This window comes from Oncorhynchus keta, chromosome 13, assembly GCF_023373465.1.
Source record: "Oncorhynchus keta strain PuntledgeMale-10-30-2019 chromosome 13, Oket_V2, whole genome shotgun sequence".
Classification (NCBI taxonomy): Eukaryota; Metazoa; Chordata; class Actinopteri; order Salmoniformes; family Salmonidae; genus Oncorhynchus; species Oncorhynchus keta.
In genome coordinates, this window is record NC_068433.1 from 24,061,404 (window position 1) to 24,087,954 (window position 26,551).

The window sequence follows — 26,551 nt, forward strand, 5'->3', positions numbered from 1 at the left end:
TTTTTACAAAACAAAAGCCTGAAAGGACTTTAATACTTCATACAAAGTAAACATTTTTGAGTCAAGGACGGACTATGATGCGCTGGTATAATAGGGTTGTTCTACGAATACACTCTACAATACAAATAATTCCAAAATGCATTGTCATAGTTACACTGTGGCTTTCCTATGGGTAGAATAGAATGCTCATTGAATCCTAATTCTATGGGTTATAGAGTATCTATTGAAGCCACATCAAACTTTAACAATAGCTTTTCCAATGTTTTCTCCCTGCAGCATTCCCATAAAGGCAGCAGGCATGTTCTCAAAGCCTTCAGTGACTTGCTCACGACACTGCAGTTTCCCCTGTGGATGAAAACACTACATTATGGCATGGTCATTCAGCAGTCACCTCCCAGCTAGCACATTTGGTTCCTTGGAAGTTTTGGGAATGTACATTTTTGGTTTCCCATTGATTCTGGGAACGAAGCCATAATTTTCCTGATTGTTAAAACAAAATGTTTTTTAAACGTTCTGAGTACGAAAGTGAAAATTGCAAAAGCTTGCAATCAGGCCTTCCGGCTAATGGAAGATTTGATAAGCCTTTTCAATTCTAGTTAAGGATACGATAGTTATCAAATTGGATTTATTAACTACAAAAAGGTATAATGTGTTTTTATTTTAATTCTGATGCCACAAAAAAACGATCTACAGTCACTTTTCTGGGGTTCGAACTGGTTCAGAACTTTATTTTGCTTGTCAGAGCAGTGGAAAGGAACAAAAAAAAATGGGAAAATAATTTGTTCCAACCCTGCTTTTAACTTCTTTAACTCATACAAAGCTGTTCATTTTAGTCTATTAAAACAGACCCTATTTCAAAGGATCATTAAGATCAGGTGTGGCCAATTAGTGGGCGCGGCCAACAAACATGAACACACTTAGCAAGAAAGAATTATTATAAAAATTTTTAAAAACATTCTTACTACATTCTTTGAACGTTGCTAATGTTTTCTTATGGAAGGTTTTCTTAATGTTCTGAGAACGACTTTAAATAGAACCATGAGGAAACCTGTCAAACGTTATGCTGAACTACTGAAATTCCCACAGAAGAACGTTGTTTCTTAATGTTTCAGACGCTTTAAATAGAACCATGAGGAAACATTATGGGAAGGTTGTATGCAATATAACAACCATGCTTTAAGAAACATATGGTTCTCAGAACGTTATGTGGTAGCTGGGTATAATCTAAAGTATACAGTGGCAAGAAAAAGTAGGTGAACCCTTTGGAATTACCTGGATTTATGCATAAATTTGATCTGATCTTCATCTAACTCACAACAATATACAAACAAAAGTGTGGTTAAACTAAAAACCTAACATAATTTAAAACATTCATAGTGTAGGTTGGGGAAAGTATGTGAACCCCTAGGCTAATGGCTTCTCAAAGCTAATTGGAGTCAACTAACCAATCAATGAGACGAGATTGGAGATTTTGGTTAGGGCTGCCCTGCCCTATAAACACTCAGAAAATTTGAGGGTTGCTATTCACAAGAAGCATTGCCTGATGTGAACCATGCCTTGAACAAAATAGATCTCAGAAGACCTAAGACTAAGAATTGTTGACTTGCATAAAGCTGGAAAGGGTTACAAAAGTATCTCTAAAAGTCAGTCCATGGTAAGACATTGTCTATAAATGAAATTTCAGCACTGTTGCTACTCTCCCTAGGAGTGGCCGTCCTGCAAAGATGACTGCAAGAGCACAGCACAGAATGAGGTTAAGAAGAATCCTAGAGTGTCAGCTAAAGACTTACAGAAATCTCTGGAAGATGCTAGCATCTCTGGACGAGTCTACAATACACTAAACAAGAAAGGTGTATATGGGAAGACACCATGGAAGAAGCCACTGCTGTCAACAAAAAACATTGCTGTACATTTGAAGTTCGCAAAAGAGCACCTGGATGTTGCACAGCGCTACTGGCAAAAATATTCTGTGGATAGATTAAACTAAAGTTTTGTTGTTTGGAAGGAGCACACAACACTATGTGTGGGGAAGAAAAGGGACACCACACCAACATAAAACCTCATCCCAACTAAACTATGGTTTGGGACAGCTTGTTATCATCGACAGAAAGTTAAACATTTTGTCTGCCAATTGAAGCTCAACAGATATTAGGTGACGCAACAGGACAACAACCCAAAAGACAGAATTAAATCAACAACAGAATGGCTTGAACAGAAGGAAATACGCCTTCTGGAGTGGCCTCGTCAGTCTTTGAGTGGCCTAGTCAGTCCTGGAGTGGCCTAGTCAGTCCTGGAGTGGCCTAGTCAGTCCTGACCTCAACCCTATTGAGATGCTGTGGCATGACCTCAAGCTGTTCACACCAGACATCCCAAGAATATTGTGGAACTGAAGAGGAATGTTCCAAAATGACCGTTGTGCAGGTCTGATCGGCAACTACAGAAAATATTTGGTTGAGGTTATTTCTGCCAAAGGAGGGTGAACCTGTTATTAAATCCAATGGTTCACATACTTTGTCATACTGCACTGTGAATGTTTACACGGTGTGTTCAATAAAGACATGAACAATTATAAATGTTTGTGTTATTAGTTTAAGCAGACTGTTTGTCTATAGTTACATGAATGACTTAAATGAAGATCAGATGGGCCTCCCGGATGGCGCAGTGGTCTAATAGCTGTGCCACCAGAGACTCTGGGTTCGAGCCCAGGCTCTGTTGCAGCCGACCGCGACCAGGAGGCCCATGGGGCCGCGCATTGTTGGCCTAGCGCCGTCCGGGTTAGGGAGGGTTTAGCCGGCAGGGATAAAGTAATGACTTTTCAAATAAGTTACCTTACACGTTATGTTAGCTACGCTGTCCTTACGAACCACATAGCATATCATTACAGCACACCGTATGTTAGCTATGGGAAGGTAAACTTGCCACTTGTCATAAACTTGCCAGTATATTAACTATAGGCTCACTAACTACCCAACGTTAATTGACTTGATTATTCCCGTTATTCTTAGCTTAGCTAAATGGTATAGTCGTTGTGTGTTCTCAATGGACATTCGGGTGCCTTCGTAAATTCACTTCGGCTATCTACTGTGATTTCAGAACATTCTCCAGAGTCTAGCAGAATAATGGATTTACGAGCGCTCAACACTGGTTGAATATGGCCTGTGTGAGTTAACGTCGGCAAAAACGCGTAATTAAATTGTTGCCAGAAACAGTCACCAACGCTCTGGATAACAAATTGCCTAACCAGCTCTGTCAGGGTGAGTAAAATTGACAGAGCTGTCACTCATTTGTGTCTGGAAGTAGCTAGCCAATGTTAACTTGGGTGCTTGACTGCAGTTGTAAGGTCAGAACGCTCAAATCAACCCTACTCCTCGGCCACAGCGTCTAGTGTGCGCTCCGAGAGCAAAATGTTCGTTTGTAAATTCAGAGCGATCTGACAACGCTCTGAATTTACGAGCGTACTTTGACACTCCAGATTGAATTTAAGAACACACCCTAAATCGTAAAATTTCAAACTAGTAATTTGTTATGCTACCTAGCTAGCAGGTGGTTGCATAGCAACATCATCAACTTCCGCTAGACCGGCGAAGGGCTAGTACGCTCAACTGAAAGGATACTGTTCCGTTTACAGTGTACTAAAATTAACGAATAGTATGTAGTATACACTATGTTAGTATGGGTATTAGAACACAACTATAGTCTGTGACAAACATTTCATATTGTAAATGTGAATACCTGCAAGCAGGGTGTACAGTTAACAGACATAATCAGAATATGTAAAACATGGTGTCCAAATTGATTACCATAGAATTGTCATGATATGATTATGATTGGACAGTTTTATCTAGCCTGAAATCTCAAACCTGTTTTGTGCTAACATTCCACTCCTTGTACTCCATGTCAATGCTAAACTGTGTGCATGACAATGAACAAGGAGTGGGATGATGGCACAGACTGAGACCCAGGCTAGTTTTTATCCCAAGTACTGTACTTGCCTCTCTCTTCCAAGCCATGAGTCTCCTCAGAGACTCTGGGTTCTTATGCTCCCACCTGCCCACCATGAAGCCCTCCATCTTTAGCTGCTTGAAGATCATGGTCAGGTGGGGATATGGGCCTGATAGATAAGATTAGATACAGTGCATTCAGAAAGTATTCAGACCCCTACACTTCTTCCACATTTTGTTGTGGAAAAAGGCTGTAACGTAATAAATAAAAAAATTACATTTACATCAGTATTCAGACCCTTTACTCAGTACTTTGTTGAAGCACCTTTGGCAGCGATTACAGCCTTAAGTCTATGACGCTACAAGCTTGGAATACTTGTATCGCAATTTAGAGTCCCAAAGGGTCTGAATACATATGTAAATAAGGTATGTTTTTTATATTTTTAATCACTGTGCACTAATTTCTAAAAACCTGTTTTCGCTTTGTCATTATGGGGTATTGTGTGTAGATTGCGGAACATTTTTTAATGTTATCCCCTTTAGAATAAGGCTGTAACTTAACAAAATGTGGAAAAAGTCAAGGGTTCTGAATACTTTCTGAATGCACTGTAGATAGACAGAAATAGGAGAGAGAGGTGATGTATAGGCATATTTTTTTATGTTGATTTGACCATTTTAAAATACATAAAGAAGCCACACCAAGCAACAAATACATCTACCGAAATGGCAAAGGATTATATACACAAAAAGTCTAGACTTGTTTCCATTGTGGTCCTTTATAATGGAACACAGAGTTCTAATATGTTAATCAATATATTTATATGTAATCTCTCATGGCCAGATCTATGTAAACAACTGGTACAGTAGAATATTTTGTGACTGAGCGAGAGGCATAGGGTTGTTCCGATGTTTGGGTTTTTCGGTGCTAGCATCTATTCAAACATGGGACATTCAGAGAGGGTGAATGAAGCATCTTGTTCCGGTTCCTCTCCTTGTTTTAGCATTTCTTGATCCCTTCTCTTTAACATGTTTGGACCCGGAACTTAATCGAGTAGTTGACCAATTACGTGAGACTAGTTCTGGGTTAATCGAGATGATTTACTATGCAATGAAACATGAGTGAAATGCATTCAGTTGGTCACAGGTCAGTCTGAGTGTAATGCTGGCTAATGGTGCTCTCTAGTGGAATATTAAAATGAGCAACACTGACAACATATCAACGTACCAATACAGTATGAGAGTTAGGCAATGTAGACTTGACATCTTTGAATGGTTTTGAAGATGAGAGAGAGATCAGACCTGTCTGTGGATTGGTGTCATTATAGGTTGAGATGCTGCCGCACACAGCTATCCTTCCAAACTCCTTCATCTGAGGAATGGCGACACTGGAGAAAAGTCCTCCCACCTTAAAAACGGAGATGTCGAGCTAAATATGTTAAGATGAAATAACTATTACCCAATACTGACAATTTATATCCATGTCTAACAATATTAAAACCACAGAAATACTACTTTATCACTAAATATTAACCCTCCATATCTAACAATATTACCAACTACCAGAGTGAATTACTACACTTTATATAACTACAACTAACTACTTTATAACCTACGTTCTCAAAGAAGCAATCGTATCCGTCGGGCGAGGCAGTCTTTAGGACCTCCTCCAGTGAGCTGACTGTTTTGTAGTTGAAGGCCTCATCGAAGCCTAGCTCCTTGAGGAAGGTCACCTTGGCATTGGAAGAAAAAAAAAGTGAGTGCTGGCCCCTTTTTTCATTTTCAGGATAAGTAAGGATAGAGATCACTAGAATTTGTACCTCCCAGTATTTCATCTTAATCCCTTTTTACCTTGCCGTTGGACCCAGCGGAGCCCACAACTCTGCAGCCCTTGATCTTAGCGATCTGGCCCACGATGGAGCCCACGGCCCCGGCTGCAGCGTTCACCAGTAGGGTCTCTCCAGCCTGAAGTCCCAGTACCTCCTCCAGACCGTACAGGGCTGTCAACCTGAAGTCAGAGTACAAAGGGAAGATGGAATAGAAAACAACTTCCATTCAAACAGAAATGTGTATTTTGCGATTTGTTTATCCATTCTCAACCTCCTGGAAACCATGCACGTACACACTGGTGACCAGTCTGCAGTCAGAGAAAAAGAGGGGTAGCTCTTTAATAAGAAATGTAACTACAGTCACCTAGCTACAGTAAGATAGCCGTCGATGGAGTTTACTTCCGTTAAAACAAACAGTATCAAACTCATTATCAACACAAGCAATCATACACATAACATCTGTGTATCACCACCAACTGTCTCGTCATCCTAAAGCACTGATTACCTTTCTCCCCCTCGTCTCAAAACAATCCTCGCTTCAGTCATGTGTAACATTCAATTACTTGTAGTCAGTGTTGTAGTACTCGAGTCCAGTCTCGTGACCACATATTGAGTATCTCGGTCTTGGATACATTTTTACTCCGTCTTGGACACGAGGACTGATAATTTCTTCCCGAGACCAGCTGAGACAAAAACTCAGAATTATCAGCTTCTTTTCTGTCAGCGCATTAAACCGCTTCGCCAGGCCAAATATTTACTCCATGTATGACACACGAATATCTTATCACCTATTGAAACGTGGGCCTCCTACTTTACTCGTAACATTACCATCCTTTACTTTCGTAGAAAAATATCCTCAAACTTGGTGGCGCTCATCAGAATTTCCTTGATTGCCTGTTAGGGAAGAGTGGGGGAAATGGATTGAATGTTCCGCGCTCACTTTTAGTAAGGGAGATCGGGGAAATTGTAACAGTGTTTATCTATTATAGGCCTGTTTGAGTTCGTAATCATTTGTAGAGTGGCACTCTTATTTGCCCTCAGCATCCACTTGTTTCGCCATTCTGACTGGCTAAAGAATCTATATGTTGTTCTGAAATATGAACACAGAAATACTGGAAATGTTGAACTCTTATAATGGTGGCGATTTGACAAAATTACAATTTGCTTCGGTCTTGAATCGGTCTCGCTTTAGGTGGTCTCGAACCCAACACTGCTTGTAATATTTTAAATTCAAAAGATTTGTGATTCAGTAAAATCTGCTTTTTGTTCTATGTTGCTGTGTCTGTATGCTACGTCTTGCTTGTCCTATGTTGCTCTGTCTGTATGCTTTGTCTTGCTTGTCCTATGTTGCTATTGTCTATATATTGTAATTGTTTTTAATAACCTGCCCTGGGACTGCGGTTGAAAATTAGCCGGCTGGCTAAAACCGGCACTTTTACTGAAACGTTGATTAATGTGCACTGTCCCTGTAAAAATAAAATAAACTCAAACTCAAAAACTCTTTAAAAGAGTTCTGTGGAAAAGTGGAACAGGACCATAAGTGGTGACCGTGACCTGCTCTCGAAGATACCTGGGGCCCAAATGTTTATTTTGTCAACCTAGAAGGAAAACATGCAGCTGCTTTTCCTGGCAGACTTGAAGTCAACATTTTTTTCTGCCTTTATTCTGTGAGGTAAAACTATGAAACAGTTGTGCTGTAAGCTCTCCCACACTAGCTCCACTGTTAGCATAAACGGTTATGTTAGCATTTTAGCATCCCTCTTTACCCAGGACGCCAGAGCGTGACATGCATTTCTCATCTGGCATGAAAATATAAATGTTCTACTCTTTGTGGCCAGAGGTTCATAGTGACCCACACCCCCCGCCCCATATTTTACCCAGAAAGCACCGGCACTCAGGAAGCCCCTCCTCCTTACCCTGGCATGCCGATGGCCCCCAGAGCCAGGGACATGGAGACATCCTGAGGCCAGTCAGACAGAAGGCATGTCAGACCTGTCCCGTCAGACACAGTGTGGGTCCTCCAGCCGCATCTACCAACCACATGGCACCCCACAGGGAAGGCTGGGTTAATGCTCTGGATCACCCTACAAAAAACACACACACACAAATAAACAACCTGAATTAATGAGGGTTGTTTATTATAATTAAAGTCTATCTACAACAAGCCCGTGTCAGAAGACACAGATTGTAAAGTATGATTAATGGAGAATCTTCCATTGAAAGTGCTTTTTAGTTACAGAGAATGCTTAATCTGGGTCTATATGAACCACACTTAGTGGTTGTTAAATGGTTTTATCTGGAGGCTAGATCGAAGACATGCTGTAGGAAGAGTCCATGGAAGCCTTTGGGATTTTCCCGAAGTATCTGTACTCCTTTATAAAGACAGTACTCAGGCAATTTAAACTAGTGAACTCATTTTAAAAGCCCTAGGGGGCAGGGAAGAGTCATTGGGTTCTGTATATTTTCCCAGACTGACTCACTCGCACAAACAAACTTTCTCAGTGAAAACACATTGAACCACTCACTTGTGGCAGGAATGGAACCTCGGTACACACTGCCAAGTACATTCAATTTGTTCTCTTACAACTGAAGTCATGAAGAATAATCTATGGCCTCAGAAATTAAAAACAGGTGCAGGACTTTTTCTCTTCCAGTAAACAGCAGGCATGCATGTCACCTCATGGTAGAGAGATGAAATGCAGATAACTTGGCCTGCATCCCAAATGGCACCTCATTCCCTGCATAGTGCACTGCTTTTGACCAGGGGCCTAAAAGCAGTGCACTATGTAGGGGAATAGGATGCCATTTGGGATGCAAACTTGTTTATTTTCCTTACTTGGCCACTTGAGTTCCGATCATCACCTCCCCCTCCTTCATACGCACTCGGCTGAACGGTCTGGAAACAACCACAGATGGCAGGAGAACAATCAGATGCAATGTTTTTCTGTACTATCTACTGAAGTATGTGATTTAGTAATGTTATGGAAAAGTCAATACTGTTCAGAGAACTTTCAATGTTCTGCCACACTGATCCTCAACACTGGGGCCCCTCAGGGGTGCGCGCTCAGTCCCCTCCTGTACTCCCTGTTCACCCCCAAGAGCGTGACCAACCACAACACCATCATTAAGTTTGCTGACGACACAGCAGCGGTAGGCCTGATCACCAACAACGATGAGACCGCCAATGGGTAGAAGATCAGAGACCTGGCAGTGTGGGGCCAGGACAACAACCTCTCCCTCAATGTGAGTAAGACAAAGGAGCTTATCGTGGACTACAGGAAAAGGAGGGCCGAACAGGCACCCATTAGCATCGACAGAGCTGAAGTGGAGCGGGTCGAGAGTTTCAAGTTCCTTGGTTTCCACATCAAGACAGTTGTGAAGAGGGCATGACAACACCTTTTCTTTCTCAGGAGACTGAAAAGATTTTGCATGGGTCCCCAGATCCTCAAAGTTCTACAGCTGCACCAGAGAGCATCCTGACCAGTTGCATCACTGCCTGGTACGGCAACTGCTCGGCATCTGACCGTAAGACGCTACAGTGCGTACAGCCCAGTACATCACTATGCGGTGTCAGAGGTAGGCCCCAAAATATTGTCAAAGACTCCAGTCACCCAAGTCATAGACTGTTCTCTCTGCTACCGCACGGTAAGCAGTGCCGGAGTGCCAAGTCTGGGGCCAAAAGGCTCCTTAACAGCTTCTACCCCCAAGCCATAAGACTGCTGAACAATTAAATGGCCACCCGGACTATTTACATTTGATCATATTCCATATAGATATCACATTACATGAGTCATGACAAAAAGCGTCCGGTGGAAAACGTTAGGGGAATCCCTCCCTGTCCATTTTTCTGTTGGAATTTTCTCCTACCTCATGTATGGATCTACACTGAGAAACAGTGCCTCCAAAAGCACCTCTGAAACAGAAAAAAACAAAAACATTCATGTATGACATCACTTGGCTTTAGTCAGGTACAGGAATGTTGTATTTAGTACAAGTACGGGTCCAGATAGCCTCAGTAATAGTGCAGATGAGACCTTCAGTCATTACCTCCATCTTTAGGCTCTGGCAGCTGCTCCAGCTTCAGCTCAAAGTTGCTGTCCTTCGGGAAGCCTTCAAAGTGACGTGTCAGGACCCAGGTCTTGGCTTGAACCATGGCTCTTTGCTTTGGACAACTGAAAGAATAGGCTGTTTACTTACTACTTAGTTAGTTACTTGCTATGCCAAAATCTGAAGTGATCTCAGAGCTCATCTTGAGAACCGTTTCTTCTTTTCTATATGTGCTAGGAATTTTGAGGTCAAGAGAAGAGCAGTCAAACAATATCTATTTGCTTTATGACAAGTTGTAAGAGGGAGACACCTCCAGCACAGAAGCAGAGAAAATGTCTAGCAAAACCTCTTGGAGACGCTTTATATCCTAATCAGACAGCACCAAACGTTCTGTTTAACACCAGCCCGGGAGGCTTGTAAGGAAGACAAACAAAAAGGAAGTGACTGAGCTGCAACAGAATCACACCGTGTTCACACAATGTCATCAATGCAACAGTGAATAATCCGTGTCCTCTGTCCTTGTTCATGGACCTCCAGTCTGGTGTCAATCACTATTAACCCAATATGAGGATAATCCATAACTTTCAGGATCAAGTCGAGTGACCATCAACCCACACCTAGAGTTTCACAGAAAGAACACTGGAAATAATGCGTATTTCAGAGAGGGAAAATATATAAATATGCTAAAGATCACTCTAAACTGAATTTGAACTTCAGTTACATTTCCCCATAACAGCAACCTTTTCTACATGAGTATCCTACATTTAGCAACACGTTACTGTCAAGTCACCTATATACAAATATCATACTTTGCGAGATCTAAAATAGCCAAAGTGAAGAAATGTAAAAGAGACAGTTGAAATACCCACAAGCGTCTATCATAGCAGGAAGATGAGAAACTTGAATACTTCAACAAAGGTTGTTATTCAAAGACTTTACCTCTCTCTCTCTCACACACACACACACACACACACACACACACACACACACACACACGGGGGGGCTGTGCAGGAAAGAGTGCACTGGTGCCAGAAGATGCTGCACAACTGAAAAAATATGCTGTTTACTTTGTTTAGTATATGCATTGATTTACAGTACTGAACAATTCTGACTGTAGTGCAGGTTGCTATCTAGAATAGCTAAATTCACATGGATTTATTTGCAATCTACTGCACTAGCTTAGCTTGCTAGATAAAGGACTTGCAGAACCAAGGAGAGCGCTGTGCATTGCTGCAAAGTGAATGCCATGCAAGCCCGCTTCACAGTGGGCTGTCAACCACAACCGGCGAATAAACTATCTAAACATTTCTCTCCAAGAACGTGGTTTAATATCATGCGGTACTCAGCAAAACTCACCTCGAATAAATGATCAACAAATGGACACCTACCGGTCACTGCTCTCCATGCAGAATGAAAGAACTATCAAAATTTCACAGAAAGGACAAAGAGAGCGTGGGTAGGCTGTGCTCGACTACTTTCTCATTGGCTAAAAACGGTTGTTAGTCGATCCGCCTCCGCGTGACGTACTCTACGCAATGTTTCCGGAGTGAATTCATTTTGGATGAGAACGCGCGCATTTATCTAGCCGACCTTTGGCTAACTGTTACCCGTTTCCTTCTACCAGAGAAACTGTCGGAAAACAAGTCTGAAACTGATTTCTTCGTCGAAATTACTTGGCAAGGTAAAATAATACTTTAAACAGATGGATAAATTACTTCAGAAATGATGGTGGTTTTGGAAAAATTATTCACGAACCTCAGGCGTTATATAGCATGAATGATGCTGTGGCTAGCGGTTAATTAGCTAACGTTAGCTAGCTTGCATAGCTATCGGTGAAACAACTTATTATATCGTTAGCTAGCTAGCCTGTAACGTAAAGGACACTGATAGCTTCACTGTCATACCAGTTATAGGTAAACAAAACAAGTGTTTGGTTAAATATTTCTACAATGATCAGCTCTATAATGCCTTTGCATGAATAAAGTAACTTAGCTAGCAATCCCTGTTGTGATTTCTTTCAATTTCCTCGCCTCCTAATAAACGTGGGCTAACTAGCTACCCATCTAATAAATAGTGGATATTTTTGACTGACCGGCGATCATCAGGGTGGAGAAGCTCTGCTCCTGGCAACTTGTTTGTCCTTATCGATTTCACGTTAAACTGGCTAGTTAAGACTGGGGAGGATGCCTCATTTCAGGGACCGGGACCGTCTTCTCCACAGGAAATTGTCTCGTTTTAATCAGTGTTTCCCCTAGTATTTATTTCTGCAGGGTGGAAGCACCCCTGATAAATTAATATAGGGGAAGCACTGCTTGATGGTACCATTTCTATTAGGGGTGTAACGGTTCACCATGGTTCAGTACTTATTGTGGTTTTGGGGGTAATGATTTGTTTTCTGAACAGTGGAAAATGAGATGCCAACAGTTACTGTAGTTAATTTGTTTAAGAAAATAGAAAGTGTTGGTATTCCTGATTCCATATGATCATGAGTCATATAATGCCTGATGACTGCACAATCAGGAATAACAACACTTTTTATTTTCTTAAATCAACAACAACACTAAAATAAAATGCAATATCTGTGTGAAATCAACATGTTAACATGGCTCAGACAATGTATAAGCTTATGCTATGTTGCAAAGAGGAAAAATATGCTCACTTGTCACTCATAAAGGGGGCGTGTGTTTGGCACAGTAGGCCTACTTTTCGTTTCCCTCTTCATTTCCACTGCGGTGTAATGTGATGGGCTGTCACTTAACTAGCGCTCTGTAACCCTGGAGGTCCATCCATCTGCAGAAAGGGGATACCCAGTCAGTTAAACAAATCAAAACTGGTTGAGAGAATGCCAAGAGTGCAAAGCTGTCATCAAGGCAAGGGGTGGCTACTTTGAAGAATCTCAAATATAAACACTTTTTTTGGTTACTACATGATTCCATATGTGTTATTTCATAGATTCGTGGTGTTCACTATTATTCTACAATGTAAAAAATAAAGGAAAACCCTGGAATAGTAGGTGTGTCCAAACTGTTTGACTGGTACTCTAGGTGCGAGAAGGCAAAGTTCGTAATTAACTGAGCACTTCCACGAGGCGTTGAAACTCTCCATTCTTCTCAACCACCGAGAATGGTCGCACATCTGTGACTATAAGCAGACCTATTGCTCATGTAATTTATTTTGCTCAGTCAGAATCGACTGCGGTTCGTCTTGCTCCGGTGGTAGGAATACTTGGTTTATGTCACCGTAAATGTGTCAACATGTTTGAGGTGTTGGCAGTTGCATAGGCCGTTCTCATTCAGCAGTGGCGACACACACTCTCTTTCCAGGCATAGCCTATAGACCTAGTGTTTAATATTTTTACTTATAATTTTTTATGTATTCATTTGGGTTCACTGTGCGGACCGAAGAGGTCCCCATACCGAACAATTTGTTATGAATATGTGCACCGCTACACCCCTAATTTCTATTGAGTGACTATGATTTTACAGTGTAAATATCGTTGGTTATCTTTCTGTCAATTCTCATCTATATAACTCCCACCCTTGACCCTACTGCTTCTGACAGTTTGGTAGCCTGTAGAGTGCTGTCATCATGTTAGACGGTGGTCAGTTCGTGGAGGCGTTGGGTCGCCTAGGTTACCCAGGCACCCCATCCCTGAAGGGCTCTGAGTTTGACTGGCTCTTCGACTGCGCTCCGGAAAACCTCCAACTCCTGCGCTTCGTCTGCCGCACTCTCAACCAGGGAAATGTGCTCACCCCGGAGGAGGCCCGGGCCTTCAAGGCCCTCCGCAACTCTGGCAAGCCCATCCTCGATGGGACTGCGCTTGATGAGGTCCTCAAGACCTGTGGGCCTGCTGCTGGAATAGGTGTGGTTGGTCCTTCCTCAGCGGAGGGGGAGGTGAGTGTGGAGGATCTAGAGGCGGAGCTAACTGCTCTGAAAAAGGAGAAGCAGCTAAAACAGCGCAGGTACAAGAAGCTGCAGGTGCTCGCCACCGCCCGGGCTGACGTTGCGCTCCGATTGGCCTCCCAGCAGGACGCTGCCGCCAGCAGGCTGAAGGACGCAAACGCGGCGCTGGGGGCGGAGAACGCTGGAACCAACGCCGCGCTACAGAACCTCATGGACGAGGTGAAAAGGCTAGGATCATTCCTCAAAATAGACCCAGTGTCCAACGAAGGAAAGGCCCAGGGAGAGGCTGCTGCCTCTGGTTCTGTGACCATCACCTCCCCTCCAGGTCCCCCTGTCCTGCTCTCCCAGCTGTCCCTGGAGCCCTACCTCCACCAGGAGGAGCTTAACACAAAGGCCCTGGCCAACCTCACCCAGCGCCAGTTCTTCCAGGGTATCAGCAACATGGTGGAGACGTCCTGCTCCGAACGCTTCCAGCTCCTGGACCTCAGCCTCTGCGATGACGGGGATGAAATAAAGGAGAAGGGTGGAAAAGAGACGGAGGAGAGAGTTGTGGAGCAGAGGAGGAAGGAGATGGCCAGGCTCCAGTGGGGTCATATGGTGGCCCAGCACCAGCTGATCAAGGCCAGGGCAGAAGAGCAGGGAGCCAGGGTTGGGCTGGAGTGGATCACAGGGAACCTGCAGTCATTCACCAAGGTAAGGCACTGGAGAGGGTTCGAGACTAGAGTAGTACATCTACCACAGTTCAGCTTTAGTCTTTAGTGCTGTTGGTTTTGTAAGTGTTGCATGCTCTGTAGTCTGTACACACAATCACACCAGCCTTACAAACAAACATCATCATACCTACTCTCTAATGCAACCTTTTATCGTTCATTCTCTCCTCTCCCAGGGCACCACCAACTCCACCTCTGCTCTCCAGACGCGTGAAGCCGTGTCTAGGCGTGAGCTGCAGGTTGTGGCGGCTGATCTGGAGTCTCTCCTCCAGGGGTCTCTACCGGCTGCTCTGAGGGAGAGTGCCAGGCTGCTCAACGTGCCCGTGGTGAGGGGAGACCTGGACCTGCAGCTGGCCAGACAGGACTACTACACCTCCAGACAGGAGCAGGTACAGTTGCTTAGTTTTGTACAAATGCTGTTTTGGATCTTGTTGTTAGAATATCCATACTCAGATCTGCATGGGTTTTCCCATAATTTAGTTTTGAACACCAGGTGAAACAATTATCATCATCCAGTCCATCATTATCATCTTGTACGTATTGTCAATGTTTCTATTGTTGCCCTCCTTAGAGGATAATAACGTTCTCTCTCTATCCATCCATTCCTTCATCTCTCCATCTAGGTCCGAGACCACCTCCTGCGGCAAAAGGCCTCATTCGAGCTGCTCCTCCTGGCCCAGGAGATGGAACTGAGGATGGGTAGGCAGGTGCTGAAGCAGCTTGGGGAGGTGGCAGGCCGGCTGGGGGAGGGAGGAGAGGAGGCAGCCCTCAGGATCCAGGCCCTAGCCCATCCTGAGCTGTCCCATAACCCCAGACCCAGTCCTCAGTCCATCATCAGCTCCAAGGATGCATCCTTCACCAGGTAAGGATTAGAGGAGGACAGGAACCAGGGTCGTGCTCAGTCAGGGACACTGAAGCAAAATGCTTTTCAATGGAAAGCAAGGCGTTCTTATTGGTCGGATTTAGGTAGTTATTTCCCGTTTCACTGAAAGCGAACCCAGATGTATTTGCTTCTCTCACACTAAAAGAAATATGGAACATAGTGCATTGATAATCAGTACAGTAGTGATTGGGGTGGGGAGGGTGGTGGTATCGATACAGTTGCATATCACAGTATTATTTTTGGAAGATATATCGATATTTGACTCCAAGTGTTGATTTGTAAATAAATAAATAAAAATATACAGTGAGGGGGGGAAAAGTATTTGATCCCCTGCTGATTTCACATTTGCCCACTGACAAAGAAATGATCAGTCTATAATTTTAATGGTAGGTTTATTTGAACAGTGAGACAGAATAACAAAAACAAAAATCCAGAAAACGCATGTCAAAAATTTTATAAATTGATTGATTTGCATTTTAATGAGGGACCCCCTCTTAATCAGAAAGATTTCTGGCTCCCAGATGTCTTTTATACAGGTAACGAGCTGAGATTAGGAGCACACTCTTGAAGGCAGTGCTCCTAATCTCAGTTTGTTACCTGTATAAAAGACATCTGTCCACAGAAGAAACCGATCAATTAAATTCCAAACTCTCCACCATGGCCAAGACCAAAGAGCTCTCCAAGGATGTCAGGGACAAGATTGTAGACCTACACAAGGCTGGAATGGGCTACAAGACCATTGCCAAGCAGCTTGGTGAGAAGGTGACAGTTGGTGCATTTATTCGCAAATGGAAGAAACACAAAAGAACTGTCAATCTCCCTCGGCCTGGGGCTCCATGCAAGATCTCACCTCGTGGAGTTGCAACGGTCATGAGAACGGTGAGGAATCAGCCCAGAACTACACGGGCGGATCTTGTAAATGACCTCAAGGCAGCTGGGACCATAGTCACCAAGAAAACAATTGGTAACGCACTACGCCGTGAAGGACTGAAATCCTGCAGCGCCCGCAAGGTCCCCCCGCTCAAGAAAGCACATATACATGCCCATCTGAAGTTTGCCAATGAACATCTGAATGATTCAGAGGACAACTGGGTGAAAGTGTTGTGAGGTCAGATGAGACCAAAATGGAGCTTTTGGCATCAACTCAACTCACCGTGTTTGGAGGAGGAGGAATGCTGCCTATGACCCCAATAACACCATCCTCACCGTCAAACATGGAGGTGGAAACATTATGCTTTGGGGGTGTTTTTCTGCAAAGGGGACAGGACAACTTCATCGCATCACAGGGACGATGGACGGGGCCATGTACCGTCAAATCTTGGGTGAAGAACCTCCTTCCCTCAGCCAGGGCATTGAAAATGGATAATGGATGGGTATTCCCTGATATCCGGTTCCGGGTTGGAGCGAGCGGTCGCATTCGCACTTCGCTCTGCAGGTTGTATAACTTTTTCATTACATTTCATTATAGTACAACGGTTGATTTGTCTAATCTTAGCAATTCTTCTTAGCTAGCTACATAGCCGTCCTTGTATCAGAGATAATTGCATAATTATCATATTTCGTCGCCCTAACGTAGCCTTCACTGCTATTCGCCCAGGAGCTAGCAAGCGCTAGCTAACGCACACAGATTAGCATCACTGTAGTGCTATTCACTCAACTGTACGACTTGATTAGTCTAGTGTTAGCTAGCTACATAGCTGTCTTTGTTTCCAAGATAATTGTGTAGTTTAGTGTGTGTAGCCTTGGAGTGATTATCTTAATTCACTGAGGTTCGCTAGCCAGCTATTTGTCGTCCTTAACGTAGGAGACTCTGCTAGCTAGCCAACAGCTAACAGCTAGCCAACAACAACCCGGTCGCATTCCGCTTCGCTCCACAGTTAGTATCACATTTTCATTTCATTACAGTACAACGGTTTGATTTGTTTGATCGTACCTAGCTACATAGCCGTCTTTGTTTCAAAGATAATTGTGTAGTCTAGAGCGATTTCCTAGGTTAGCTAGCCAGCTATTGTCGTTCTTTTAACGCAACGTAACGTAAACATCACTGCTAGCTAGCCAGCTAGCCCCCGATTAGCAGCACTGTAGAAACTAGTACACTCAACGGAACGACTTGATTAGTGTAGTGTCAACAACGCAGCCACTGCCAGCTAGCCTACTTTAGCAGTACTGTATCATTTTAATCATTTTAGTCAATAAGACTCTTGCTACGTAAGCTTAACTTTCTGAACATTCGAGACGTGTAGTCCACTTGTCATTCCAATCTCCTTGCATTAGCGTAGCCTTTTCTGTAGCCTGTCAACTATGTGTCTGTCTATCCCTGTTCTCTCCTCTCTGCACAGACCATACAAACGCTCCACACCGCGTGGCGCGACCACCCTAATCTGGTGGTCCCAGCGCGTACGACCCACGTGGAGTTCCAGGTCTCCGGTAGCCTCTGGAACTGCCGATCTGCGGCCAACAAGGCAGAGTTCATCTCAGCCTATGCCTCCCTCCAGTCCCTCGACTTCTTGGCACTGACGGAAACATGGATCACCACAGATAACACTGCTACTCCTACTGCTCTCTCCTCGTCCGCCCACGTGTTCTCGCACACCCGAGAGCTTCTGGTCAGCGGGGTGGTGGCACCGGGATCCTCATCTCTCCCAAGTGGTCTTTCTCTCTTTCTCCCCTTACCCATCTGTCTATCGCCTCCTTTGAATTCCATGCTGTCACAGTTACCAGCCCTTTCAAGCTTAACATCCTTATCATTTATCGCCCTCCAGGTTCCCTCGGAGAGTTCATCAATGAGCTTGATGCCTTGATAAGCTCCTTTCCTGAGGACGGCTCACCTCTCACAGTTCTGGGCGACTTTAACCTCCCCACGTCTACCTTTGACTCATTCCTCTCTGCCTCCTTCTTTCTACTCCTCTCCTCTTTTGACCTCACCCTCTCACCTTCCCCCTACTCACAAGGCAGGCAATACGCTTGACCTCATCTTTACTAGATGCTGTTCTTCCACTAACCTCATTGCAACTCCCCTCCAAGTCTCCGACCACTACCTTGTATCCTTTTCCCTCTCGCTCTCATCCAACACTTCCCACACTGCCCCTACTCGGATGGTATCGCGCCGTCCCAACCTTCGCTCTCTCTCCCCCGCTACTCTCTCCTCTTCCATCCTATCATCTCTTCCCTCTGCTCAAACCTTCTCCAACCTATCTCCTGATTCTGCCTCCTCAACCCTCCTCTCCTCCCTTACTGCATCCTTTGACTCCCTATGTCCCCTATCCTCCAGGCCGGCTCGGTCCTCCCCTCCCGCTCCGTGGCTCGACGACTCCTTGCGAGCTCACAGAACAGGGCTCCGGGCAGCCGAGCGGAAATGGAGGAAAACTCGCCTCCCTGCGGACCTGGCATCCTTTCACTCCCTCCTCTCTACATTTTCCTCCTCTGTCTCTGCTGCTAAAGCCACTTTCTACCATTCTAAATTCCAAGCATCTGCCTCTAACCCTAGGAAGCTCTTTGCCACCTTCTCCTCCCTCCTGAATCCCCCCCCCCTCCTCCCTCTCTGCAGATGACTTCGTCAACCATTTTGAAAAGAAGGTCGACGACATCCGATCCTCGTTTGCTAAGTCAAACGACACCGCTGGTTCTGCTCACACTGCCCTACCCTATGCTCTGACCTCTTTCTCCCTCTCTCTCCAGATGAAATCTCGCGTCTTGTGACGGCCGGCCGCCCAACAACCTGCCCGCTTGACCCTATCCCCTCCTCTCTTCTCCAGACCATTTCCGGAGACCTTCTCCCTTACCTCACCTCGCTCATCAACTCATCCCTGACCGCTGGCTACGTCCCTCCCGTCTTCAAGAGAGCGAGAGTTGCACCCCTTCTGAAAAAACCTACACTCGATCCCTCCGATGTCAACAACTACAGACCAGTATCCCTTCTCTCTTTTCTCTCCAAAACTCTTGAGCGTGCCGTCCTTGGCCAGCTCTACCGCTATCTCTCTCAGAATGACCTTCTTGATCCAAATCAGTCAGGTTTCAAGACTAGTCATTCAACTGAGACTGCTCTTCTCTGTATCACGGAGGCGCTCCGCACTGCTAAAGCTAACTCTCTCTCCTCTGCTCTCATCCTTCTAGACCTATCGGCTGCCTTCGATACTGTGAACCATCAGATCCTCCTCTCCACCCTCTCCGAGTTGGGCATCTCCGGTGCGGCCCACGCTTGGATTGCGTCCTACCTGACAGGTCGCTCCTACCAGGTGGCGTGGCGAGAATCTGTCTCCTCACCACGCGCTCTCACCACTGGTGTCCCCCAGGGCTCTGTTCTAGGCCCTCTCTTATTCTCGCTATACACCAAGTCACTTGGCTCTGTCATAACCTCACATGGTCTCTCCTATCATTGCTATGCAGACGACACACAATTAATCTTCTCCTTTCCCCCTTCTGATGACCAGGTGGCGAATCGCATCTCTGCATGTCTGGCAGACATATCAGTGTGGATGACGGATCACCACCTCAAGCTGAACCTCAGCAAGACGGAGCTCCTCTTCCTCCCGGGAAGGACTGCCCGTTTCATGATCTCGCCATCACGGTTGACAACTCCATTGTGTCCTCCTCCCAGAGCGCTAAGAACCTTGGCGTGATCCTGGACAACACCCTGACGTTCTCAACTAACATCAAGGCGGTGTCCCGTTCCTGTAGGTTCATGCTCTACAACATCCGCAGAGTACGACCCTGCCTCACACAGGAAGCGGCGCAGGTCCTAATCCAGGCACTTGTCATCTCCCGTCTTGATTACTGCAACTCGCTGTTGGCTGGGCTCCCTGCCTGTGCCATTAAACCCCTACAACTCATCCAGAACGCCGCAGCCCGTCTGGTGTTCAACCTTCCCAAGTTCTCTCACGTCACCCCGCTCCTCCGCTCTCTCCACTGGCTTCCAGTTGAAGCTCGCATCCGCTACAAGACCATGGTGCTTGCCTACGGAGCTGTGAGGGGAACGGCACCTCAGTACCTCCAGGCTCTGATCAGGCCCTACACCCAAACAAGGGCACTGCGTTCATCCACCTCTGGCCTGCTCGCCTCCCTACCACTGAGGAAGTACAGTTCCCGCTCAGCCCAGTCAAAACTGTTCGCTGCTCTGGCCCCCCAATGGTGGAACAAACTCCCTCACGACGCCAGGACAGCGGAGTCAATCACCACCTTCCGGAGACACCTGAAACCCCACCTCTTCAAGGAATACCTAGGATAGGGTAAGTAAGGGTAAGTAATCCTTCTCAACTCCCCCCCCTTCTCCCCCCCCCAAAAAAAGATTTAGATGCAAGTGGCTGTTCCACTGGATGTCACAAGGTCTATGCACCAATTTGTAAGTCGCTCTGGATAAGAGCGTCTGCTAAATGACTTAAATGTAATGTAATGTATTCCAACATGACAATAACCCAAAACACACGGCCAAGGCAACTTGTGATTGCCACAAGGGTTTTGCCACCATGTACTAAGTAATGTTTTGCAGAGGGGTCAAATACTTATTTCCCTCATTAAAATGCAAATTAATCTATAACATTTTTGACATGCGTTTTTCTGGATTTTTTGTTGATATTCTGTCTCTTACTGTTCAAATAAACCTACCATTAAAATTATAGACGGATCATTTCTTTGTCAGTGGGCAAACGTGAAAAATCAGCAGGGGATCAAATACTCCCCCCCCCCCCTCACTGTAGTTAGCGTTAATCGGCTGTACCTGCACCCAAACTTTTGTTCTCCATTCTGTGTTTATAATTAGTGAGCCAAAATGTTTTCAGCACTTATATTTCCCTGACTAGCTAGCTAGGTTCCATCCAATTGGCGACAGATTTTTATACAAATATTCTAAAATCTACAATAAATGAAAAAAAAAGCACATTTTACCACCAGAGATGTTCCCATAAAATTGACTTGTTGCGGATAAAAGTCTGATGACTTAACGCACTTTTTTTTTTTTACCCCTTTCTCTCCCCAATTTCGTGGTATCCAATTGGTCGTAAGTCTTGTCCCATCGCTGCAACTCCTGTACGGACTCGGGAGAGGCGACGGTCGAGAGCCGTGCGTCCCCTGAAACCCAGCCAAGCCGCACTGCTTCTTGCCACAACGCTTCACCTGGAAACCAGCCGCACCAAAGTATCGGAGGAAACACTACACCTGGTGACTGTGACAGAATGCGTTGCGCCCGCCACAGGAGTCGCTCGTGCGCGATGGGACAAGAACATCCCTGCCAGCCAAACCCTCTAACCCAGAAGACGCTGGGCCATTTGTGCTGCCCCCCCCATGGGTTTCCCGGTCACGGCCGGCCGCGACAGAGCCTGGACTCGAACCAGGATCTCTAGTGGCACAGCTAGCACTGCAATGCCTTAGACCCCTCCACCACTCGGGAGGCCCCACCTGACCAACATTCGGTGAAATTGCAGAGCTCCAAATTCAAAAACAGAAATACTCATAATAAAAATTCAAAAAACATAAGTGTTATACATCGGCTTCAAGATTAACATTTTGTTAATCCAACCGTTGTGCCAGATTTCACTTACCTTTATGATCTTCATATGGTTGCACTCACAAGACTCCCAGTTACCCAATACATTTTTGTTTTGTTCGATTAAAGTCCCTCTTTATATCCAAAAACCTCAGTTTTGTTGGTGAGTTTTGTTCAGTAATCCAATGGCTCCAAGGCGGTCACAACAGGCAGATGAAAAATCCCAAAAGTAAGTATAAACATGTCGAACAATGTTTATAATCAATCCTCAGGTTGTTTTTAGTCATAATAATCAATATTTCAACCGGACAATATAAATCAAATTTTATTTGTCACATACACATGGTTAGCAGATGTTAATGCGAGTGTAGCGAAATGCTTGTGCTTCTAGTTCCGACAATGCAGTAACAACCAACAAGTAATCTAGCGAACAATTCCAAAACTACTACCTTATAGACACAAGTGTAAGGGGATAAAGAATATGTACATAAAGATATATGAATGAGTGATGGTACAGAGCGGCATAGGCAAGATACAGTAGATGGTATTGAGTGCAGTATATACATATGAGATGAGTATGTAAACAAAGTGGCATAGTTAAAGTGGCTAGTGATGCATGTATTACATAAGGATGCAGTAGATGATATAGAGTACAGTATATACATATACATATGAGATGAATAATGTAGGGTATGTAAACATTATATTTGGTAGCATTGTTTAAAGTGGCTAGTGATATATTTTACATTTCCCATCAATTCTCATTATTAAAGTGGCTGGAGTTGAGTCAGTGTCAGTGTGTTGGCAGTGTGGTGTTTTTCTCAGGTTTTTGCCTGCCATATCAGTTCTGACATTTTTTAAACAGTTTTGGAAACTTTTCATTCCAAATCTACCAATTATATGCATATCCAAGCTTCTGGGCCTGAGTAACAGGCAGTTTACTTTTGGGGCACGCTTTTCATCCGGAGGTGAAAATAGTGCCTCCTACCCTTGTGAGGTTAAATTCTGCAAAAAAAAAAGTTCAACATTTTTTGGGGCTCTATTGGTGGTTTTGTCCCAAACATTTTGTTTGCGCTCTGGTATTGACTTGTGCGGTTATAGCCTACATAATAAGATTATGGACAAAATGGCACGATTATTTTAATTTGTCAAACGGCAGCCAAGCTTCGATCACCAGAAAACACTCAATATTTATTGGAAACAAGCATCAAGGTCATCACTGTGCACTTTCACCACCCTGTGAAGTTCATTTATTTCATCTGTAGCCAAATAAACTATGGTTTCCCGAGTCGTAGTGGGAGGACCACACACCATATCATCGTGTGACTCCAAGTTTACTTCGATACGATGGTTATATCATTATTTGCGCATAAAAGTGTTTCCACCTCCATTTCTCCCATGATGCAAAAAGATCCCACCTAATCTAGCGTGTTTACTGTATATTTACATACTGTATGTGTCACACCTCTCACTCCCCCAGGCTTCTCCGGATCCTAGAGTCAGGCCACGCCTCAGAACGTGGTGGCCGCGAGGAGCCCTTCCGTACCTACGAGGGGTTGGAAAGTGCCGCCCGCGACCTCCAGGAGGAGCTCCAATCCTGCCGCGAGGCCCTTGCCGGGGCCGCCCGCCAGCAGCACTACACGGGCGCCCGTCTCCACGGCGACTGCGAGGCGTTGCGCCGGGCAACCTTCTCGGGGTTGCAGCAGCTGTTCTTGGCGCCGCAGGTATGTCCTACGGCGACGTCACTTGACCAGGATCTCTGCCCCAACGCACAGGTACGTTTATTAACACCCACACACTTCCTCGTTATCATCGTCTTCTCAAAGTAGCGTGAGTGAGCAGTTTTATTATAAAACACGTTTGGGAGATGAAGTGGTAGCACAGGTCCTATGGATTTTATACGTAATTTGCACTGCTGCCGGAGTAATTGCCCGTTGTTTGATAAATACAGTATTTTGAAATGAATGGAATTCTGTTTAGTGGTGGATTCACTGGTCACTTCACTTTTAGAACACTGCATTTCTATATGGGTTTTGTATAGTGACTGCACTGGACAATGAGGCACTGCCACTTCTGTAATATACAATATGTAAAGAGCACACGTTTATTTCTTCCAGGTCAACAGGGATCCTTTTCACCCCCTTTGGTTCTCTTCTTCCTCTGTGTAAAATGTACTAAATTCATGTTTGCTTCATACAGGGTTTCATCTCAGTTCCTCCTGCAGTAAAGAGAGACTTTCGTTTTGTCTCTAAAAACGTGTCGTTGTTTTTAAATGTCTTATTGTCAATAAAGCTGTGAATAACCATCTGTGCGAGGAACTGTTGGTGTATGTCAGTCAGTATTCTAGAAAAGCTCAACCACTTGTGGCATGCAGATGTGAGAAAATAATGAGTACTGTTCTTGCATTACAGGATAGGACTTTTAAGACAGTGTCCCCACTATTCGTTACTTTATCAGCACTAGCTAGCAGTTATCTGATTTGTGTCTCTGGATGTCTACTAAAAGCCTCTTTCCCTCCACCCTTCCTCTCTCCCCTGTATTTCCTTTCCATCGTACCCTCTCTTCCTCCCCTCCCCCTCTCTCCAGGAGTTGACAGTGAAGCTGGGAGAACTGGAGGTCCAGCAGAACAGTCTGTACAGGCTGATGCAGGACGTGATGGGGGAGGTCCGGGGTAAACGCTCCCAGCTGGACCACAGCCCCCTCCTCAGGAGAGAGAGGGAACTGTATGTCTACTTCCACCTGGACCCCAGGCTGCTGAACAAAGTCGTGGAGGAGCTGGAGAGCAAAGCGGCTGCTGCCAAGAAGGGCCAGTTGTAACGGGGCTATCTTACCACCTCCTACCTCACCTCTCTTCCCCTCTCCACGACCCCTTTCTCTGGGTGTGAGCGCAAAACACAGCTCATACAGAACAGTGGAGAATCCTGCAGAAAGTAGTGGCGGTGCTTCAAGGTGAAGTGGCCACTGAGAAAGGTTCCTGCTCTGCCTTAATGAACCCTGGCTTACCCATTTCCTCTTCCCTCTCGCCACCCCGGGTGCCATTAAAATGCCAAGCACCTTGGATTTGGAAATACAATATGGAGAGAGGGTTCCGACCAAAAGACAATTGGATGAGGATGACTATTGGATCTCTTCTCTGTTTTCTTGTGGCAATGTTTCAATTCAATGTAATGTCACTTGTTTTACTGCTAGTGTTCCTTGCTAATGTTCCTGTAAGGGCCTTAGTGTAATTTGTTTGTTTCGTAAGAAATTCTAATAAATATTAATGTCTTCACAACTAATAGGAAAATGTTTTGTGCGTGTGAATATTCTGTTTTTAAATAGTTTTTTTCTTTCTCCCCCAATTTATTTGAAGACAATTCGGCTCCATCAACCAGCTTGATATAACCAGTGACAGGACAGAGAAAGCATGATCATAACTCTGATATTCTTTCTGTTCTTTGTCTAGGCAGCTAGGAGGAATAGGAAATGGAGAGGTACAGTAGCAGCAGTAATAGGCTGTACTCAGGGCCTCTGTCTGCGTCTGGACAGAAGATCCTAGCAGCTCTCAGAGCCCAGAGCCACAACCACTACTCTGACACAGCCAGGGCCCAAAGCTACAGACGGCGTGAGTCGGCAAGGACTGAATAGTGCAGTGCAATATTTTAGAATGATGCCGATAGAAATGCGACCTACATATATTCTATAGACCTGACACCACTCTTTTATTCTAAACAATTGTAAGCAGTGGTGTAGTGGTAAAGTAAGTATTCTCTATTCTACTGTACCTGCAAAAATATATATTTTAAATTGTAAAAACAAAAAAATGGTAAAAAAAGCCTATCTGTTCAAATGTTAGATGAGCGGTATGACAGCAGACAGAGAGGGTACCAGTCAGAGGCCAGCTGGAGCAGAGGAACACAGGAGGAGAGGAGAGGGAGAGAGGCAGACCGGTGAGGAGATGATACAGTAGTAGGGGAATAAAATAAAAAAAGCAATTGGCTTGGGTGTATAAGCAGTGTTGTCATTAGCAACCAAACATGGTACAGAATGAAGTGACATAAAATAGTTTATTTGGTTAGGGATAGGCAGGTAAGAGGTGTTGTTAGAAACCTGAAATGCAGTAAGATGGTATGCTCTTCAGGGAGATGGATTGAGTCCTTACTATATGACAGTGGTGCATGTGGTGAAATTCAAAGAACTATTGGTCCCTTGAGGAAACATCTGATGTAGTATTTCTTGTGCATGCAACAGACACAACACATAAGCCAGTTTCCCAGACGCAGATTATGCCTATAGTCCTAGACCAGGGATGAGTAACTGGCGGGGTCCCTATTTTGAAGGCCCTTAGAACTCAGTCGGGGTCTCGACTTAATGTTGCGAGTTAGCATAGTATAATAGACAATGTGGCACTTTGAAATTTGGTTGTGCATCGTCAGTTTTTCTCTTGTTTCGGTCACTGATAGTCAAGTAGCCCATGTCAGCCATTTATTTTTAGATCGCTACATAATTTAGGGGCCAGCTATCTAAATTTATGGTCGAATTACCAGCCGTGGTGCCCCCATTGATTTAGTGTGTCTCATTCAGATGTCATTAAAATCTAACATTTCTTTCCACCCTCTGACAAAATGTGCAAATTTGCTGTACATCAGCTTATTTCCCTATCCGCCCCATGGCAAAATGAGTAGAATTGCATGAAATTAGTTATATAGTTGCAATATCTTCTCTAGGCTCCATGGCAAAATGTGTGGAGTTGGAGCAAACTTGCTTTAAAACTAGTGTTGTGT

General features: G+C 44.6%; 3 protein-coding genes across 6 annotated transcripts in view; 2 read left to right on the forward strand and 1 right to left on the reverse strand.

The window, feature by feature from the left end:
- On the reverse strand, nt 1-12,047 carry ptgr1.1 (prostaglandin reductase 1, tandem duplicate 1). Of its 3 annotated transcripts, none has more exons than XM_035783740.2 (10): nt 11,907-12,047; nt 9,815-9,939; nt 9,635-9,680; nt 8,604-8,663; nt 7,684-7,851; nt 5,790-5,946; nt 5,555-5,671; nt 5,241-5,346; nt 3,993-4,111; nt 1-345 (listed from the first exon to the last, which is right to left on the reverse strand). In XM_035783740.2, exons 2-10 carry the CDS (start codon nt 9,918-9,920, stop codon nt 235-237), a joined length of 990 nt encoding a protein of 329 aa, XP_035639633.1. In that variant the 5' UTR covers nt 9,921-9,939; nt 11,907-12,047; the 3' UTR covers nt 1-234. The 3 variants fall into 3 exon arrangements, with proteins under 3 accessions (XP_035639633.1, XP_035639631.1, XP_035639632.1); XM_035783738.2 differs by lacking the exon at nt 11,907-12,047 and adding an exon at nt 11,203-11,351; XM_035783739.2 differs by lacking the exon at nt 11,907-12,047 and adding an exon at nt 11,171-11,292.
- haus3 (HAUS augmin-like complex, subunit 3) lies at nt 11,346-25,062 on the forward strand. Of its 2 annotated transcripts, none has more exons than XM_035783736.2 (6): nt 11,346-11,495; nt 13,376-14,410; nt 14,604-14,816; nt 15,051-15,289; nt 23,269-23,563; nt 24,375-25,062. In XM_035783736.2, exons 2-6 carry the CDS (start codon nt 13,403-13,405, stop codon nt 24,603-24,605), a joined length of 1,986 nt encoding a protein of 661 aa, XP_035639629.1. In that variant the 5' UTR covers nt 11,346-11,495; nt 13,376-13,402; the 3' UTR covers nt 24,606-25,062. The 2 variants fall into 2 exon arrangements, with proteins under 2 accessions (XP_035639629.1, XP_035639630.1); XM_035783737.2 differs by having other exon boundaries at nt 23,269-23,512.
- A 157-nt stretch (nt 25,063-25,219) lies between these two features.
- The window catches only part of poln (polymerase (DNA directed) nu), an 83,561-nt gene continuing 82,229 nt past the window's right edge, over nt 25,220-26,551 (forward strand). Inside the window, exons 1-2 of the mRNA XM_035783741.2 lie at nt 25,220-25,392; nt 25,624-25,717. Of these exons, the coding sequence (XP_035639634.2) occupies nt 25,254-25,392; nt 25,624-25,717 (233 nt within the window). The 5' untranslated portion in view covers nt 25,220-25,253. The remainder of the gene's footprint in view (nt 25,393-25,623; nt 25,718-26,551) is intronic.